Raw genomic sequence first — 19,190 nt, 5'->3', positions numbered from 1 at the left:
TGGATGTTGGGCTGGCCCAAAGTTCTAACCCTTTAACCATGTGATTGCACCTTCTGGTGACCAGCTCCCATCTTCAAGTTATCTACCGGCCTGCCATTAGTTGCTTCATTAGCATATGAAAGCACAACTATCACTCAAGAAAATCCAAAGATTGTTGAAGCTTTGTGCTGGAAACTGAAGACAAGAAGGAGATGTCCTTTATTATGCCATAGGAAGGCACAGATTCTCCCTAGAGCCTTCATAGACAGCATGGCCCTGCCTGCGCCTTGATTTCTGACTTCCGGCCTCTAGAACAGTGAGAAAATGATTTTCTGTTTTTTCAAGCCACTAAGTTTGTAGTAATCTGTTACAGAAGTAGTAGGAAATTAACACAGTGGGTGGAGGAAGGCTTTCCCTTATGCATAACACTATCCCTGTAAGCTCAAATGGAAGCTACCAGTGTATTCCCTTTGTTTCCATACCATCTAGTACTTCCTAACACAACCTCAGACCCTTCTTCAGCCCTCCTCAATTCTCAGAGCTCTCCACATTTCAATGCTTCAATTTTGTCCACCTGCTGATAAGATAACTCAGTAATCTCCTAGATCTCTCTCCCAAGCTGCAGACCCTATCCCAGCTGCATTTTTCACAGGCTCCTTCTCAAGCAAGAGAAGTTCACCATAGCGTGACTGTCCACCCTTTGCTCAAACCCAAACTTCATCAGTAGCTTTATTTCCTGTTCTCCCACATGTTCCACCAAGGTCACCTGATTCAAAATCTTAAATATCTCTGGAACCTCTCCATGACTCACCTCCTCCTGACCACAAATCTGATCTAGATGACCATCATATCTCATAGATTATCTACCTAGTGTCTTAGTCAACAATATCATCTCCTAACTAGTCTCTTTGCACCAGGCTTGCTCCCCTCCATTTGGCTCTCCACTCTGCATCCAGAGTCATCATTCTAAAACTCAAATCTGACCTTACTACTACCATTTAAAAAAATAACAGCACCATCTTACACTTACCAAGGGTTTATTCCCCAAGAAACTATTTTAAACACTTTATGTGTATTCATTCATTTAAAATTCCATAGGGACGAAATTATTAATATCCCTATTTTGCAAATAAGACAACTGAGGCTTAGAAAATCTAAGTGACTTTGAAACTTATAACTGATGGAAGCAAGGTATAAACTTATGGGATCTGATATCAGAACCCATGTTCATAATCCCAAAACTATGGGAGAGAGGTCACTAATTCACCATTGGTCCTTGGATAAAATCCAAACCTGCTGAATCATATCTTATAAATAGGGTGACCATACAATTTGCTCAGGTTTTCACCTGCTGTCTCCAGCTCTCTGGCACTATTAGAAGTGTCCTTTTTCAACAATAAATTAGGTGGTCATCCTCTTTATGAGCCTCATACCTACTCCCAGTGATATTCCAAATATAGAGAACTTATTTTATTTCTTTGAAGGAGCCACATACCACATCTTTTGGCATTCACACACATCATTCCCAGTTTCCTTAGCCTACTAACAATGCCTCACCCTTCATGTCTCAGCTTACATGGTTTCCTCCCAAATCCCATTCCAACCAAACTCACATGTTCTCATGGTACCATGAACAACCCACCTATTATCAAAGATACAGCCCTTCATTATAATGACTTGTTTAATTGCTTTCTTACTCACTCATATTTCTAGCAGAGGACTTGGCACATAGTAGGAATAGTGGACACCAGATTCCCTTTCAGGAATGGAACACTTATTCCACAGCTGTTAGGGATGCAGCCAGATGATCACCATCAGCTGTCTACTCTTTGGCACTGTTGTGCCTGAAGGTCATGCCATCTTCCAGGGGAAGTCCAATTCCAATGACTGACCAAGGAAGAGGTATAAAGGCTCTGTCTCTGATCTCCAATTCAAGACAACTCTGAAGAGACACCCAAGCCCCAGCACCCAACACGGAATTGACTGAAGCCTTCATTGAGATGTCACAGCTTCACTTCTCCCTCTGCCAAGACCGGCTTCTCTTCACTCCCTTCCATGGGTGCTGATGCTAAAGGCACTCGCTAATCAGTAGTCTGCAAGTTGTTCTCATTATCTAATTCCCAGGGACCCAAACTGTGACAGTAGGTGACCAATGGATATGTATTTAATGAACAACTTCTTCACTCAATAAGCTATCATGACTTACACATTCCTCTTAGCATATAAGACTATGTGATGGCCTAGGTATGGCTTGCAAAATGGAGAATCATACTTTGGAATTACGGACAATTTACTAGGGACTAATTTTAAAGCAGTGTCATAGTTTGTGCTAGTAAAATCTTGGAGATCATGAAGGCATGATTATGAGCCTACAGTTAAATATTTAGTGTGGGAAACCTCAATTTAGAGGCAATTAAAAAATCAATTCTGACACCTGTTAGAGTAGCAATACAACCTCATCTCCACATCTTTGATAAGGACCTGCTCCTGCTATTTGCAAAGCACTGTGGACAACACAGACAGGTTTCAGAGGAGTCAGCCTTGATCCCTGCAAACACACACCGCTTCCAGTCTAGTGAAAAAACAGAACGGCAACTAAAAATCAAAGCAGGGTGAAATAAGTGATACAAGAGAACAGAGTGCTGAGAATGCACGAAGGGAGAAGCAAAAGTGGGAGAGACAGGAAGGAGTGACATCTGAATTGAACTCTGAGAATAAATTTGAGTCCCTTCTATATTCCAGACACTGTGCTGGGGATCTACAGACTATGAATTACAGGGCTATGTATCCTATTATGTTTACAGTTATGCATACATTGTATGCATACATTATGCATACATTGCATACAGTTATGTAATGTATGCATAACTGTAAACATAATAGGATACACCAAGTGTAATACAGCAATGTGAACCAGTGTTCTGGGACACAGAAAAACGGACCTGATAAATAGAAAGGAGAAGCAACTGCTTGATCGAAGGACAAAAAAATCCAAAGTAATATTTGAGCTTCATTGACTAATACTCCTGATGATACATTCTATAAATTCTAGTTTGAGGACTGGGGGATCCATGAAAAATGGTCTCCACACTCAGAATGCTGGGTTCAGTCATGTTACAGTCAACATGGACACTGCTGACTATATACCCATAATGCTTTCCTCCTCCTTCCTTCTGAACAGAATTTTTATTTTGTCTAGGTATCCATCCCTCCTCCATGAAAGACTCCTGACTTAGAAGAGGCTTTCCCCACTCCAACTCCTGAAAGGGCCTTGATGGCTCTAAGCCAGTCATCATAATCCTACCTCCCCGGCCAGTGGCCAGGTCAAAGATGCAGCTTAATCAGCCCACCACATCCCTTCCCTCCAACATATTAATGGTCAATGGTAAATACATGAAATAAATTAGCTTAAACTAGAGGAAAGGGTGCTGATTCCATGATTAGGATCATTTGGGCTGCTCCTCTTAGCCCATTTGAGCTGCGAAACCTTAAAGGCATTCACGTGGCTTTTAAAAAACGGAAATTTATTTCTCACAGTTCTGAGTCTGGGAAGTCCAAGATTAAGGTGCCAGCCAACATGGTGAGGGCCTGCTTTCTGGTTCACAACAGTGCCTTCTCAATGGTGCCCTCACACGGTGGAAAGGGCAAGGGCACTTTCTAGGGCCGGTTATATAAGGCACTAATCCCATACATGAGGACAATGCCCTCGTGACCTAATCACCTCCTAAAGGTCCCACATCCTAATATCATTACCTTGGGGATTAGAATTTCCACATCTGAATTTGGGGGGCGGAGATACAAACGTTCAGACCATAACACCTCTGCTCTTGTCTCCTTTTTGGTTTACAAACATGGAAGCAAATTACCTCAGTTGCTGCTGGCAGCTGTATTTTGACCATGAAAAAAGCCAGTTGGAGAGAAAAGCCAACACATAGATGAAAGCAAAGCATAGAAAAATGGAGAGAAAGATCACAAGGCACCTGGACTCTCCCTACCTTTGAACAACCTGTAATCTGAAATAGTTTCTTTATTCTTGAAACCATTCTGAATTGACATTATTTACTATAATTACGAGCAGTCTCAGTGATAAAAGTGATCAACAGCTTTCCTTACTGCAGTTAGAGCCTTAGATATAAAGATCAATTATAAATTTCTAAGATGAGTCTATAGTATACTGCATTTTCCACAGTTTCTGGATTCTCCCCGTGCTCGATAAAGAAGGAAAATAACATTCTTCTTTCCATGTATTCAAAAATATAGTCTTGCCTGTGTTGCAGAAAGTCAGAGAAGAGATTCAAGGCAAGAATACAAATAATGAGGGCACTGTAATGGTCAAGGGTAGAGAAACAGATGATAAGAATGAGAAATGAAAAAGAAGACATAGATCAAATACAATTCAGAGATAGATTCATCGTAATTGGATATGTAGGGTTGAGAAATGACTCCTCTCAATATCAGGAAACATATTCTGGAGATCACTGCTAAATTCACAGATCCCTGGTAAACTGATCAAGGTAGAATCTTTGACATCAAAGAGTTTGGGCAGCATCTGGGTATGTTGAATGGCCATCACCCCTTCCCCATTTTTTGGGCAAAAGCCTCTGATTTTCCTTTTGGGAACTGCCTCCCCCCGCTGCAGTCTCTGTGGACTTGCAATCCATAGAAATTCCTACTCTTCCATTGTCCCTAAAAGATCGTTGGGCCACAAGACCCAAACTAAACCAGACACTCTCCAGTGACGGAATTACCCAAGGGACCCAATGACACAAAACGACTGGCAAGCAACCCTTGTGAAGAGGCTGCCCTGTCGTGCTGCAGCAGGGCACTACCTAGTAATTCCTTTGATTTTTGTGAGCCAACTCCATCTTTCTCAAATCTTCTTTTTTGCTTAGATTAGCCAGAGTCTACGTCTGCTGCTGCAACCAGAGAACCCTAACTGGTCACTGGAACCACAAGTCCTCAGTTCCAAGTCATGCAGACCAAGTTTCAAAATGTTATATGTCTTTAAAATTAGCAACCCTGAAAAGTTATTAGTATATCACTTCCTAATAGCAAACTATTTCATTCTATAAAATGAGACCTTACATCATGTCTTTTTGAGAGCATGAAGACGTTTCCCATGTTTGAAACTGAGGCTCAAGAGAACTTCAAACATTTTTTTCTAGACCTTTCAGGGCCCTAAATTTAAAATATCATTATAAGAAATTCCAGCTACATTTTACATGTGCCCCCTCTGGCAGGGTTTTTAGTTTGGCTGGCTTTGTTTGTTTTTGATTTTACAAAATACATGTTTATTTTAAAGCATTTTAAAAAATTTAAAAAGCAGAAGCAGCAAGAATTCAAATTATTCTGATTAATTACTCTCTTACCGAAAGATAAACATCACATGCTGAACCTTCCAATCTTTCTGGATTTCCTTCCAGTCTTTGCTGGGCATTTTTTAAAAATAGTGTACAATCTCAACTTTGTATGCACTTGCACTTCTGTATCCTATTTCCTTATCTTAAACATTTCTCTCAAGTTCTTAATTTTTCTGAATGTTATGAAAACACTAAGATCATTACAACTGTATAGATGTGCCAGAACTTACTTAATCATGCCACTAATATTAGATAGACACTTAAAAGTTGTCCATTTTCCCCTACTACTTTGAGTCATCAAAGTATTGTAATGCAGAGCATCAATGTCAGAGCCAGCAGACCTGGGAGCAAATCTCAACTACTTCCCTTACCAACTGTGCAACAAGCAGCAACAATTCTCTCACCTGATCTGAGACTTAAGCAGAAAATGGGGGAAAAGATCTGGACCGACTCTTAAAGAGTTGCTGTGAGAATTAAACAGGCATGTCTGTACAGTACTGCACAAGTGTCTGTCACTGGACACACTTGACAATGGGCAGCTGTAACAATGAAGCAAGTGTACCTATTTGCAATCACCAAGGTGCACATAAGGAGACAGCTCAAAGCTCTGCCTGCCTTTCGTATTCTTTTTTTGTTTTTTTTTAAGGTCTCTATTTGGTTAATAAGTTATGTAGAAGTCTATGGAGGCTTTTGCAGATATAGAAACTGCTACTTTTAAACATAGAGCATAGAGCTAAAAAAAAAACACTTTCAATGGGCACCCTCCTACCCATTCTGGTGAAACTACAATAAGGGAAAAGTAAAGAATTTGCTATTGACAGAAATTTTATTGTATGTTCTTTGTGGTTAAGGCTACATACAAGATATTTGATTACCTTAAAAAAATGTGACATTTTTATTTTTATACAAGTCAGGAACAGTTAATTAGCATTCTAAAACCACCTAAACTGAAGTAACTCGAGAGGCCCTAAGGCTGCAGAGATCCACGTTAGGGAGAGCATTTGCCTGTGCTGGACCTACTTAGGGCCCAGCTCAGATCTGGCCCTGCCCCTTTCTTGGTCTGCGACTTCTACATCCTCCATTCCCCATTTGTAAAATGGGCCTATAAGCAGCACCCAATTCATATAGATATTGCAATGAGTCAATAAAAATAACGCCTATAAAGTACATAGCCCAGTGCTTGGCTATAAGTGACACAGCTGTGGTTTTTGTGGTTCTCCTCCTTCCAGGTCCATGAAAGGCTGCCTTTCCCTGCCCCGTCTGAAGTGAGGTATGGTCAGATGATTTGCTTTAGCCAATGAAATTTAAGTAGAACTGACAGGTCACTTCAAATAAACCTTAGGAGCCAGTGTACAATTCACCACACACTCATTTACTGCCTGTACCATCACAGAGATACCTAAGGAGCAGGTTCAAGTGTGGGCCTGTGAAGGGCTATTCTCAGCCTCCATCAGCCAGCAGTATAAGCCACCGAGATTTTAAGGATTTTTGTTACTGCAGAATAACCTAGACCATCCTAAGTAATATAATAACTACTAGTCACAATGGATTTTAAATGAGTGGGGCCATCAATATTACTGATATCTCAAGATGTTTCATGTTTGTGACTAAACATAGAAAAATTGAGTTTGATCTGAGAAAATAAGACATATGGGTATCAGTTCCAAGCTATAATTTTTAGGTACTTAGGAATATAAATAAGATCGAAGTGAATGTGCCACGTCAAAGAGACTTTCAGCACAGCAAGGGAAAGTGGTAATAACTGTAATTGATTTAGTACTTGTTATTTCCCAGGGGTTATGCTAAGAATATTATCTTATTTAACCCTGGCAATGATCCCATAAGGCAGATGTCATTCCAGTGTGGTGGAATAAGAATTTGTTTTCATTACTCCTCTCCCCGCTATAGGAAGGAATTGAAAAAAAAGAAAAAAGAAAATATAAATATATAAATATATATACACACACCCATATATCAAAGACTAATTTTGACATGAGAGACAGTGTATGTCAGCAGGAGAAAAGTTTATTATCCTAAAGATACTTCCCTCTGAAGAATCTATGAGAAGCTATGGCCACCCTCCCATTATAGAGACAAAGAATGACCTTGTCATAGCTGCATAATGGAGAAGAGGGAAATGCAGTGAGCAGGAGTGCAAGAATGCTTTCCAAGACAGGCAGTAGGGAAGGGAGAGGTAACATTCCTGGTTTGGCAACTGGTAGAGGCTCCCCCTCCCCATCTCCAGTTATATCCAGGGGAGCTTTGTGACTATTCCTAACCAATGAAATATGAATAGAGGTGACATTTGTAAAATTCCCGCCCCAGGCATTTAAGAGCCTATATGCCATCTCTACATCCTCTCTTCACCTTATCTGTGACTGAAAGCCATATATTGAGAATGGGAAGGGGGCGGGGGTGGCAGGGTGGATACTGGTGAATCCATGGAGGAGTGCTGTCCTTGGGAGTCCCCTGGTTCACATTCCATTTCATAGGAGCTTAAAATAAACTTTTGCTTATGTTAAGCCACTGAGGTTCGAGTTCATGTGTTACCACTGCAGAGACTAACCTATCCTGACTAATACATCATGAAAGACTAAAGACTAGGAAAAGAATAAAACAAGCCCAAGGAAATCTGGAGGAATTAATTTTTTTTATTTAAAAATTTAAAAAGCAGAAGTTACTACAAATAGAAAAATACACTGATCAAGAGCTAATGAGAAAGAGCTCCCCTCGCCAGCCCGCCCTGCCTGCCCTTCCTCACCTGCCCGCTGGGCTTCTGTGCCTCTTTGGTCGTCCTCCTCCTTTGCCCTGCTATCCTGACTGTCTCTCCCTTCTCCCCCTCAGAGGATGTCCTCCCTCCAACTCAACCTCAATCTGCTCAAGGAGCCTCTGAGCTTCATCAGGTGGATTGTTTCTACCTTCTTTTTTGCCACCTGTGGAAGTTTTAAGGGCAAAACAGAAATTCTAGTGAGTTGTTATAAAGTTCCTAACAATAAAACAATTACAGCTACTTCTAGCTGTCCATTCAAGTTGAATCAAGCATTGTTTCAGGCACTTACAGATGTAAATGTGTGTGATACAAGTTGGAAAAGTCATGTCCTTATCAAAGATTACTCTTCTTCTGTGCAATTCTGTTACTTACAATCTTTGTCTTCCTGTACTGCATTGCTGCTCTTCTGCTCTATGTTGGTTACACAAACCTGTATCCAGATAGTTGAAAACTTACCCTGGTTGGCTTCATTGTTACTCTTGTTGCCACTTTCTTGTGGTTGGTGAACATTTCAGCCTGGGCTAAAGCTCTTGCAGATACTGAAATAGCTACTGGTCACAATATTGTCCAGAAACTTGCATCTTGTAATCATCAAGGAGTGATGTGTTCTTTTGGCTCTGTGACTACATGTCTGTGATCCCTAAATGTCTGTGATCTTTGACTCTCTAAATATGATACTTTGGGAGGAAATGAAAGATTTGTTGTACAAGGAGACCAGCCTACACAGTCCATCAAAAACTTCTGCTTCCCAGAGCCTAGGAAGAATTCCACCTTCTACCTGAATATAATTAAAAGGAGAAGTACAATGTATAAAATATACATCTAAACTATGACCTGTTGCCAACATCTTGAGAAGGATTATTTGTATCTAATAAAAGTACTGGCTTTTTCAGCAAATTAGTGGGCTTAAAATTTGGCTGCTTTTTAACATAAAGTTGGTGCCTTTCCTAGAAATTTAAGATGCCAATGTATTCTCACATGTAAATTTGAAAATTCAGGGGCCTATTATGAGATGAAACACACTTTTAAATGAATGATAATTTCTTCACTAAGTTGTTTGCTTTCCAAAGTGTTTACACCTTAAGCCTTAACACATATCTTCACTCAGGAGTTGTATCATCACATCATAATAGGAAGAAAATCTCTATTTGAAATATACACAACTGTAAGTTTGTACCTGTCTGTTTAAGAAAGCTTTGATAACCTAAATTTTATTTAGAAAAAAACATATTTAGTTCAGAATTTACATCTGAACATTGTTTATATGTTATGAAAAATTTTTAATTGCAAAGACTAGGTATTAGGTATATGTTTTATTTCTGTTTTTCTAAATGACCTAGAATACGTAATAAGTGTGCTAAAACTGGGGAATGGGGATTAAAAATTTCTAATAGACATATAGTTAATTTAGTAATTCTGTCTCATGAGATTTAAGCTTTCATTATGCTGACTTGGCTATGTAAGTAGAAAGAACATGATTCAACTAGATATTTTGATATGTACAGGCGTTACTCTTAGTGACATTTGTTTGCCGTCCTTTGTTGCTCATGCCACTTAAGTGCAAGCTGAGATCTAGTCTCCTTGCAAGAGAGTAAAATAATCCACCTTTTTTTTTTGCAGACCTTATTCATAGGGTTAAAAAAAATTAAGATTGCCTTTTCTTTTTGAAACATTTAACACTTAGATTCAATGACATTGCTATTTTGAGTTTAGCACTGATGTAAAAATAAATGAGATTTAGATTTTATGTTTCTTAATGTTTATTCTTATTTTGCAAATGAATGATTAAGGAATTATGTATTATAAACAAGGAGACTAAGTGAGCTATATTATGGGTGTACCGTCTTTGCACACACATTTAGAAATATTCTGAATATAGGGCTTATTCAGATTTTGCTTCCTAATGTTTTTGTTGTACAGGGCCAGACTTCCTCTTTTTACCACATGATTGTTTATGTGTGAAGCATCTCTTGCTATTGCTTTATTTTTGCTGATTTTGTTCATGACAAGTATTGTCAATATGAGAATGTATATCTTTTATGCAACCAACTTAATAAAGAAGTTAAAAGAAATAAAAGAAGCTAATAAGAAAAAAATTATTGGAAAAAAAAACCTAAAAGCTGATTCTACAAAATGTGGAGAAGAAAATCCTCTGGCAAAGCTAGTTATGGTACAAAGAGAGAGAGAAATGCCAATTAGGATGTAAAGAAAATACAACTACATACTAAAAATTAGATTCTATTAAATTTTAAAATCATAATAAAATGAATATTTTTTTATAAATTGCTACTTAAATGACTCAGGAAATTATAGAAAATATAGTCTAGGAACCATTAAGAAATTGGGAAAACTGTCAAAGCCACTTCCAAATAAAGTCCTGAAAAAGTAGTTTTCAACCTTCAAAGAACTAGTAATTCCTTATCTCACCATTGCATAAAAAATGTAGGAAATGGACAATTAATTTTACACTGTTATCAAAACTTGACAGGTATAGCAAAAGAAAAAAATTAGATGCTCTCATTGATAAATACTGAATACCAGAATCCTAAATAAAACACCAGTAAATTAAATCTAGCAGAATAAAAAAAAAAAAAATACTCAAGTCAGACTGATTACAGGAAAACAAGGAGAGCTCAATATTAGAAAATCTATTGAGGTTCAAGAACCTAAAACATAAGTTCCTCATGCAGAGGAATTCTATCACTGATGTATCCTTAGCACAGAAAACACTGCCTGGAACATATTAAGTATTAAATAAATATTTATGGCATAAATTATTGAATTATTAATAAATGGAGAAAAACATGATTATCTTTAAAGATCATGATAATATAGTTAATCAAATGTAGCTTTAATGCCAAAAAAAACCTCAAAGTAAAATAATAAAATTATGCAATATGTAACGTGATTAAAAATCAAAATCTCTCAAACACATTATTATGTGTTTCCATGGAGGATAATAAGAGACATAGATGCTCACATACTGCCACATATTTTAACATGGTTCTACAAGTCGTAGACAATGCAATTAGACAAAATAATTATAAATACTGAATAAGAAGAAGCAAAATTATTATTTGCAGAAAATGTGATTGTCTACCTAGAAAATCCAATACACTCAACTCTTTAAAAAGTATTTAAAAGTAATGAGATAGTTTATGAAGGTAGTTGTTAAGAGTTATATAAAAGTCAATAACTTTCTTATAGTCCAGCAACAAAGAATAAGAAAATATAATTTAACAAAAGATTCCAATCATTAAGGCTACCGTAATGACAGTGACAAATTACCTAAAAATAAAATTATGCAGGACCTAAATGGACAAAAACTAGTTTATAGGATCATAAACAGACTTTAGTAAACATATCCTATTGCCAGGTAAAAATAATTCTCATTATACTCAGTGTTGTAAAAGTGTCCATTTCCCCCATGTTAATATGTATTTTCAAAAATGCTGAAGAAGAATAAACAAATAAGAATAGACAAGAAAACTTAATCAGCTCTCTTTGACAAGGGAGCAATTTGTAGATTAGTTGTAGGTAAGACGCAGCAAGATCCTTAGGCAAATCTGATGATTTCTAATGCCAAGAGAAAGAGTTGTCCGGGATGAAGCTGGGATGAGGGGCCCAGACTGACTCCATGCAACTCCTACCCAAAGCATGGGACACACCAATCCACTGCTGCTCACCTGAGCAGCTGAGCCCACCTCAAATTCCTGCCAGAACTGACAGACAGTTCAAGAGAACAAACCAGAAATTCTAGAAATAGATACAAAGCAGATGAAATGTTTTAACAAGTAGCTGAAATTTAATATGTGATAATGACATTTCAATACAGCGGGTATGGATTACATTATTCAATTTGATAGTAGGGTAACTGTTTGACTTAAAAAAAACTCTAAATGTGACAAATTATACCATACCAAAATTAATGACTGATAAAGATTTGATGGTAAAATGAAATTATATAAATGTTAATCAAAATGTATGAATATTTATGTAATCTTGGGCTGGGAACAATGTTCCTAAGAATAACATTTAAGTGCAAACCATAAATTGATAGATCACAAAATTTTATTACAGGCATGAAACGAAAAAGGCAAAAAAACTACAGGAAGTCATACGTGGTAAGTGACAAAGCACATGTATGCTTATTAAAAGTTCCCTAAAAATCAATAAGAAAACAGTTATAAACGTTACTTTAAAAAAGTGGGGCAAAGACATATGCAGGCAATTCAGAAGAGGCAACAAATGTCCAATAAACATTACGAATGCTCAATCACACTAGAAATTAAAAGAGAAAGGAGTTTTTGTTTTCATTCATGCGATTAACGAAGTTGTAATATTAGTTGCTCATAGGGTTAGGGAGAAGAAATTCTACTGAGGATGGAAATACACGTTTTTTTTTATATATATATATAAAATATACGCTCACACAGTCTTAAAAACTCAAATACTCCTTAACCCAGCAATTCCACTTCTAAAACTTCATCCTAGATAAGCAAACCAGTGAGAAATATCTGCTACATGATTAGCAAAAGGTAATTGGTGACTATAATGGAATATTACATAGCCTTGAAAAATTATGCTATAGAGGTACAGTTATTGACAATGGGATGGATTCCAGATATAATATGAAGGAAAAAAGCATGCTGTGAAATAGCATACATGGCATGGTCTCTATTTCTTTTCAAATAACACTGATACCTATTAAAAACTTAGAAGACTATATCCAAAATATGAACCGTGGTCTCTAGGTAATGAGATTATTAGTGATTTTTTTTTCTTTTTGTCCATCCATAAGTTTATAACTTTTCTACAATAAACAAATACCACTTATGTAACTAAAAAGAAAGTTAAAAAAAGTAAATTGAATTCTGTGGGAAAATAAACATTTATCCTAAAAATAAACTCTAAAGTTGGAAAACGAAAGCAAAAACATCTGCTTTCTGGACAGAAAGGATAGTTTTAAATTGCTAGACAGGCACGCACTTCCCAAAGGCAGTGGGTTTCCAGGGGCCAGCTTAGATTCTCTGCATCCAGCAGGAGAGCCTGAACTATCCTGCTCTCTCCTCTCAACTTTTCTGTCTGACCTACAATTAACTCCACACAGAGCTGAAGCATAACTGTACTATTTGCTGTTGTTATAGATATAGCATTTGAAATAACCTGTTCTTGATTATTAATAAAAGGGATGCTTACTAATCCCCTCTAAATAGTACAATTATAAATTAAATTACTGTTTTACTCACATAGCTACTGATTCACTTTTTCTAGAGGAAGAAAAAATGGCCTATCACCAATCATAAAAAAATACTAATCAATACTGATAAATTTCTTTGGTGGAGGCAAAGTGGGAGGGAAAGTCATTAATTGCTGTTGGAGAGAATGGCTCCCTCACAATGACTTGCAGGTCTGGGATAACAGAATTCTGCAGGAAATTCAGGCAGCCTCAGGCTCACTGCTGAGTATAGCCCAGCAGAAGGCTGAAAGCTGGCAGATCTGCACAGTAAGGAGCTTAGAAAATAGGAGCAAAAAATATTCTCTCCAGATTTGCTAGCCCATTCATCAATGGGTGAGTACATTCTGTTATCTCTCACATATATATACCATAGCAGGTGGCAAGACATAACTTCCATACAACTCTAATACAAAAAACAAAACAAAACAAAACAAAAAACTTCACGCTGAGACCTAATAAATGTTCATGGTGCTCCTTGGGGGATAGGCTTGGGTCTGCCCGGTACTGCCCGGTACTGCTGGGCTAACAGGAAGACATGGCAGGGTCTATGTCGGTGTGATAGGTTCAACGCACAGTCAGGGAGACAGGTGGGAATGAAGCAGTCTGATGACTAATGTAGACTTGGTTCTGACTTTTCCCTGATATACTACAGACTAGGTCTTGGCTCGTAAGAGGCCTGCTGATGGGCAGAGTAGGGCCTCAGAGAAACTTTAAGGAAAAGATCCTCAGTGACTTCAGTTGCTTTGACCTGAGCAAAAATGCCGGCAGTACTAGCACTCCTAGAGGCTGCTGTATCCTCAGCATCTATCTCGGTCCTACTGGCCAGCACCTGGATCCTGTAGTTGCATCCTGAAAGCTGCAAAGCAGCAATGATACCCAACCAAGCTATGCACTAGAAACCAAGCTCATTCGCATGCTGAGCAATCTAGAAATGAAAAATGACTCTGGACAAAATTTTGTCTTCTACCCTCCAATACATAGCCTCTAAAACCAAATAATCCAACCCAACCAGCCCTGCTCCCCCTTTCACACTTCTATAGCTCATTGCCTAACCTCAGACACTCTGAATAGTACTCATTTTTGCACAAGAGCACAGAGCCCATTTACAGCCATCACTGGGCAGTGGCTGTTGGAATCAGTTTCTAGGAAGCCCTTGCAACTTAGGCGATCAACATTTTTGGATTCAATGGGCAAGCAGAAGAAGAAAATGACAATGAACTTCACTAACCATTGGTCAAGCACTTGATGTAAGCCAGGTTCCCTTTAACCTCATAATAGCCCTCTGCGGTGAGGGCTGCTGTGACCTCCTTTGTGCAGACTGAAAACAATATCTTCCTCACCAGAACAAGGTGCTGATTTCACTACCATTTTCTCTTTCACTTAGAAGGTCTCTAAATTCCAGCACAGGACTTTAGTCCACCCAACACAAACCAAATGCCACTCGCTTCCAAGAAAACTACTCAATGCCTTTCAGAGTGCTTCTCACCCCAGCAATCAACAGATTCTCTGGAAGGTAAAAAGAAAAAGTAATGGCATCATAAATCAGGCATGAACTAATTCCTATCTTAAATCTTGCTCTGTCCTTCCAAAGCCTAGTGGTACAGCTGTGCTTCACTCCTCTGAACCCCCAATCCCATCTTGAATGAAAGAGGCACTGTGTCAGGATCTTCTCTCATCTTTGAACTACTTCAAACCACTTCCCTATCTATGATACATGGATCTTTTGCTCACTCATTCATTCAGGCGCCCAAGAATTTCAGAGAACCTGCTATACGTCAGGCATTAGGGCAGTTACCCCTGACCACAGGAGCTTAAAATCTAGTGGAAAAGATAAATAATAAGGATAAAAATTACAATATAACCATAGTATGCCTTTAGAATACAGATTCTAAGAGAATTTTTGGAATTCTACAGAGTACATTCAAGCACAGCAATTCCCCTGTTACAGTGATTGGAACCCATCCCGAGCAGTTTTATATGCAAAACTCCAGAACCTGCAACTTGTGGAAGGCGAGCTGGAAGAGGAGCTATGAGCACAAAAAACTCTGAAGCCCATCTCTCTGTCTTCCCTCAAAAAGAGGAAAGTCCTCACTTCAAAGACACACAAGGATAAGAATCCAAAGACATGCAAAAGCAAATCCATAAAGTGATCTACCAATTCCACACCTAAATTTCAAACTTCCAAACCTGTTGCTTCTACTGATTTAGAAAAGAAACATTAGGATCATGCCTCACTACGTTCTCAATAAAAGTAAATGCTGCCATTTTTATTTATCCATGTGGACTCTACAGTAAATTATTTTAATCTTGTCAATAAACATGACTTGAGCACCAGCTGTCTATAAGGCATTGTGGTATATATACTGAGTATCCAACAGTGATCAATACATTCTATTGGGGATAAACAGACAAGAAAACAAAAAATGAAAAATAAGGGTATTTCAAAGAGTGGTGAGTAATATGACAAAACATAACAGGACAATGGGCTAGAGAATGAATAGGGAAGGGATAGTCTCTCAAAGACCCTTGAGCTAAGAGCTGAGTGATAAGGATGAGGCATATGGGAAGAGCATAACCTCAGCCAGACAAGGAAAATGGGGAAATAGCAAGAATAAAGCCGCAGATGGAAATGAGCTTGGTGTGCTTGGGGCAGGGAAGGCCACTGTGGCTGGAGAACAGTGAACGAATGAGAAGCAGGTGAAACAGAATGAGTATGGAAAGACAAAGAGGGATCAAGTCAGGTATGGTCTTGTAGGACATTGGAAAGATTTGGGACACTACGTGTAAATGAGATGCCATTGGAAGCTTTTAAACAACAAGGTAACATGAACTGATTTTTGCTTTAGAAGGGTCACTCTGAATGTCATTAAAATGCATGTATATGAGTGATACACAATAGTGAACTAATGTGTATCAGTCATATACGTGGCCCATGACACAACAGATGTCATCTAATTAAGAGACAGAATTCATCGACAAGCCAGCATTCATCAGAGTTCCAAAGCAAGTACAAAGTACCTGTTGGTGACCAGCTGTTTGAATGTCCAAGAATGTGCTTTCAGAAAGACCACCTTCTGAAACCCAATTTCCCCTCTCCCTTTGTCATTCCCTTCATAGATAAGGGTGAAAAATAAGATTTTATGCCCAAGAGTCACAAATCTTACCACCTCGTTTCATAAACGAGTCATGAAAAAGGACAAAGAGTTGTGTTTCAGGGGGACAGGGAGGAAGCATAAACACATTCTAACATTTAGATTCAAGCACTGAACTGAAACCCCAAGACCAAGAGGGACCGGCAATCCAAGTCTACAGTCAGGGGCCTACTGATCACTTGGTTGGTCTGATTTGATGACTGATGCCAGCCTGCAGGGTGATGCATAAGTCAAGACGTTAATACAGGTTAGCTTGACTGTCACCTGCTAAACAACCAATACAGAAAAACAATATTTCAGCATCCAATATATCAAAAGACAGCCCACGTGAGGCTATATCTGTGGCAAGACCATGCCAGAAACCTGGGCTAATCTGACTCTGCTATTCATAAATTCTCCCTCATGTTACAGCACATGTGTTCGGGAAAGGAAAATGAATCCAAGTCAATTTTAGACATCGTTATTTGGAAGCCATCTGGAGTCCCTGGAAGCATAAGACCACAGCGTGCCCTGCCCTCAAATGCCCACTGTAATTAGGGCAGTATGCTTACATGGTAGTTCAGTGTCCCCTATTTCCCTATGGATGTCCCCACCCCCACTAAACCAGATGCCTGTTCAGGCTCCACTTCCCCCCCAAGAAAGGTATTTAGTTTCTTAGTAAAGCTAGTGGAGAGCTCTCGAGGTGTTGAGCTTGCACTTGAATTGCACCCAAGACTAGGTTCTCTGCTTTCCACTGGCTTTAGAACTGCACACCTGAATTCCTTCGCCACAACAGCAATGGAAATCCTTCCTCAGGGGCAGAAATTCCATGAAAAATCCCCTCTACCGAACAATCCTGTGTTCAGAGCATGTCTAGCTTTGGAAGAGACCCACCAGAATCCTTATGTAACATTAATAGATGTTGGCAAGCCGCAAAGCCGCTCCTGGAGACACTAGCCCAGATGTAGCCCATTTTCACCGTGATGACAGTGGGCTGGGTCTTGCAGCTTCCTAGGGCCTAGCTCATTCTGACTGTGGGGGCTGTGTCCTCCCCTACCTGGCTGTGATCCTCTGCTTATCTCGTCTGCCTGAGGAATTGGGCCTTTCTGCAGCCTCTCTCCCTCCACTGACAACAATCTTAGGACCAAGCCGACAGCAGCCACAGCAGCGCCATTCCACCAGCACCTTCCCTGCCCCCATGCCCCCCACCCCTTCAGATCCTCTCCCCACCACATAACGCCTTAACAAACCCAGCCAGGAAAGAGATCCAGAACCTCGTACAGGCACAGCCCCAGAACAAACACAGCAGGAGGGAGATTCAGCTCTGCCAAGCCGACCAGGCCCAACACTTGCCCTGGACCCCTGAGAAGCCCTGAACTCGGCACAGGGGAGGACTCTTCTGAGAGCGACTGCGGTTCGGTTGCCTCCAGCACATTCAGAGCAAACACCTGTTTCCAGGAAGCTATGCTGGCAAAGGGAAAAGGGAGCCCCAGGGAAAGGCGGAGAGGACGAGGTGAAGGGGCAGCTGGGGACGCAGGTAAAGGATGCGTCACACTTTGCGCTTGACAACCAGAGCCCGGTAACAGCAGACAGAGCATGAGAAGGGCTCCAGTATCTAAGAAGTTCATAGAGGAGGGGTCGCGTCTGCGAGCGACGCCCCGAGGGGGCCAGCCAGCGCAGGGAGAGCAACGGCGGGGAGGGAAGGAAGGAGGACAGGAGGCCGGGCGGGATCCATCACCTGCACGCCCCGGCGAATGCAGCCTAGCAGGCGCGCACCGGCCCGCGGCTGCCAGCGGGTGACCTACCTGCCCACCGTCTGGTTGGCCAGCTGGCGCATGCGATTGAACTGCTTCTTCATCTTGGCCCCGCTACCGCGCTAGCCCGGGAGTTGGGGAAGGACGGAGCAGCCCGGAGCTCGCCGCAGGGTTACATGGCTCTCGTGCGGAGCCTCCCCGGGCGACGGCGGCGGTACTGCGGTGCCTCCAGGAGCCTTCTGGCCCGCGCGCGGTTCCCTCTCGAGGGCACCACCGCCTATTCCTCCTCCTGCCGCGGCGCCTGCTGCCGCATCCTCCTCATGCGCTCCGCGGCGACTTCATAATAATGCCCAGGGTCGCCTTCGGCGCCGGCCAGGTCCGCCCCGGCTGTCCGCCCCCAGCCCCAGTCCCGCGCGGAGACCCGGGAGTCTCCGCAGGCTGGCTGGCCCGCTGGCCGGGTGGTCCCCGCTGCGCCTGTGCGCAGGGAGCCGTGCATTCTGGGACTTGTAGTTTCGAGCCCCGGCGCCCACCTTTCCTCCGTCCAAACTTTGCAAGCACAATGGAGTGCAGTGGTGGGAGAAAGCAGCGTCGCCAAGGCCTTTGAACTTTAACATCCTAGAAAGGGAAATGTTATCTGCTTTAAAAATAACAACATAGAACCAAGAATACAACAGCAAATAAAATGAGCATTTATCTGTCTTTCGTTGTATTACAAGTGAACAGGAGGCATTGCTGTTTTGGATTCACAAGAGGAAGATTTATACTAGAAGGTACTCATGAAATTGCATAAGGTCACCTGATTTATGTTGAGGTGCAGGGTTAAGCGTGGGGTACAGGGGTTGACGGGCAGATTTTAAACCAAGTATAGCATGCATCCCCGAAGTTTGAGTCTTAATTTTTACCAAACCCAATAGGTAACCAGAAGTCAATACAGAAGGATATAATGATAGCAGCATC

General features: G+C 40.5%; 1 protein-coding gene and 1 pseudogene across 3 annotated transcripts in view; one reads left to right on the top strand and one right to left on the bottom strand.

Moving 5' to 3' along the window:
• ARHGAP44 (Rho GTPase activating protein 44) overlaps positions 1-18,716 on the bottom strand; it is a 175,414-nt gene extending 156,698 nt beyond the window's left edge. For 2 of the 3 annotated variants that reach the window (XM_039847384.1, XM_039847385.1), the window contains exon 1: positions 18,285-18,416. In XM_039847384.1, the coding sequence (XP_039703318.1) occupies positions 18,285-18,337 (53 nt within the window). In that variant the 5' untranslated portion in view covers positions 18,338-18,416. Of the gene's footprint in view, positions 1-18,284 lie in introns of all 3 variants that reach the window. The other variant, XM_039847386.1, reaches the window with a different exon arrangement.
• LOC120589756 (synaptophysin-like protein 1) lies at positions 8,187-8,891 on the top strand (annotated as a pseudogene).
• Positions 18,717-19,190: the final 474 nt, after the last annotated feature.

Source organism: Pteropus medius, unplaced genomic scaffold (assembly GCF_902729225.1).
Source record: "Pteropus medius unplaced genomic scaffold, Ma_sr-lr_union100, whole genome shotgun sequence".
Taxonomy (NCBI): Eukaryota; Metazoa; Chordata; class Mammalia; order Chiroptera; family Pteropodidae; genus Pteropus; species Pteropus medius.
This window is presented reverse-complemented; position numbering and strand designations above follow the sequence as displayed.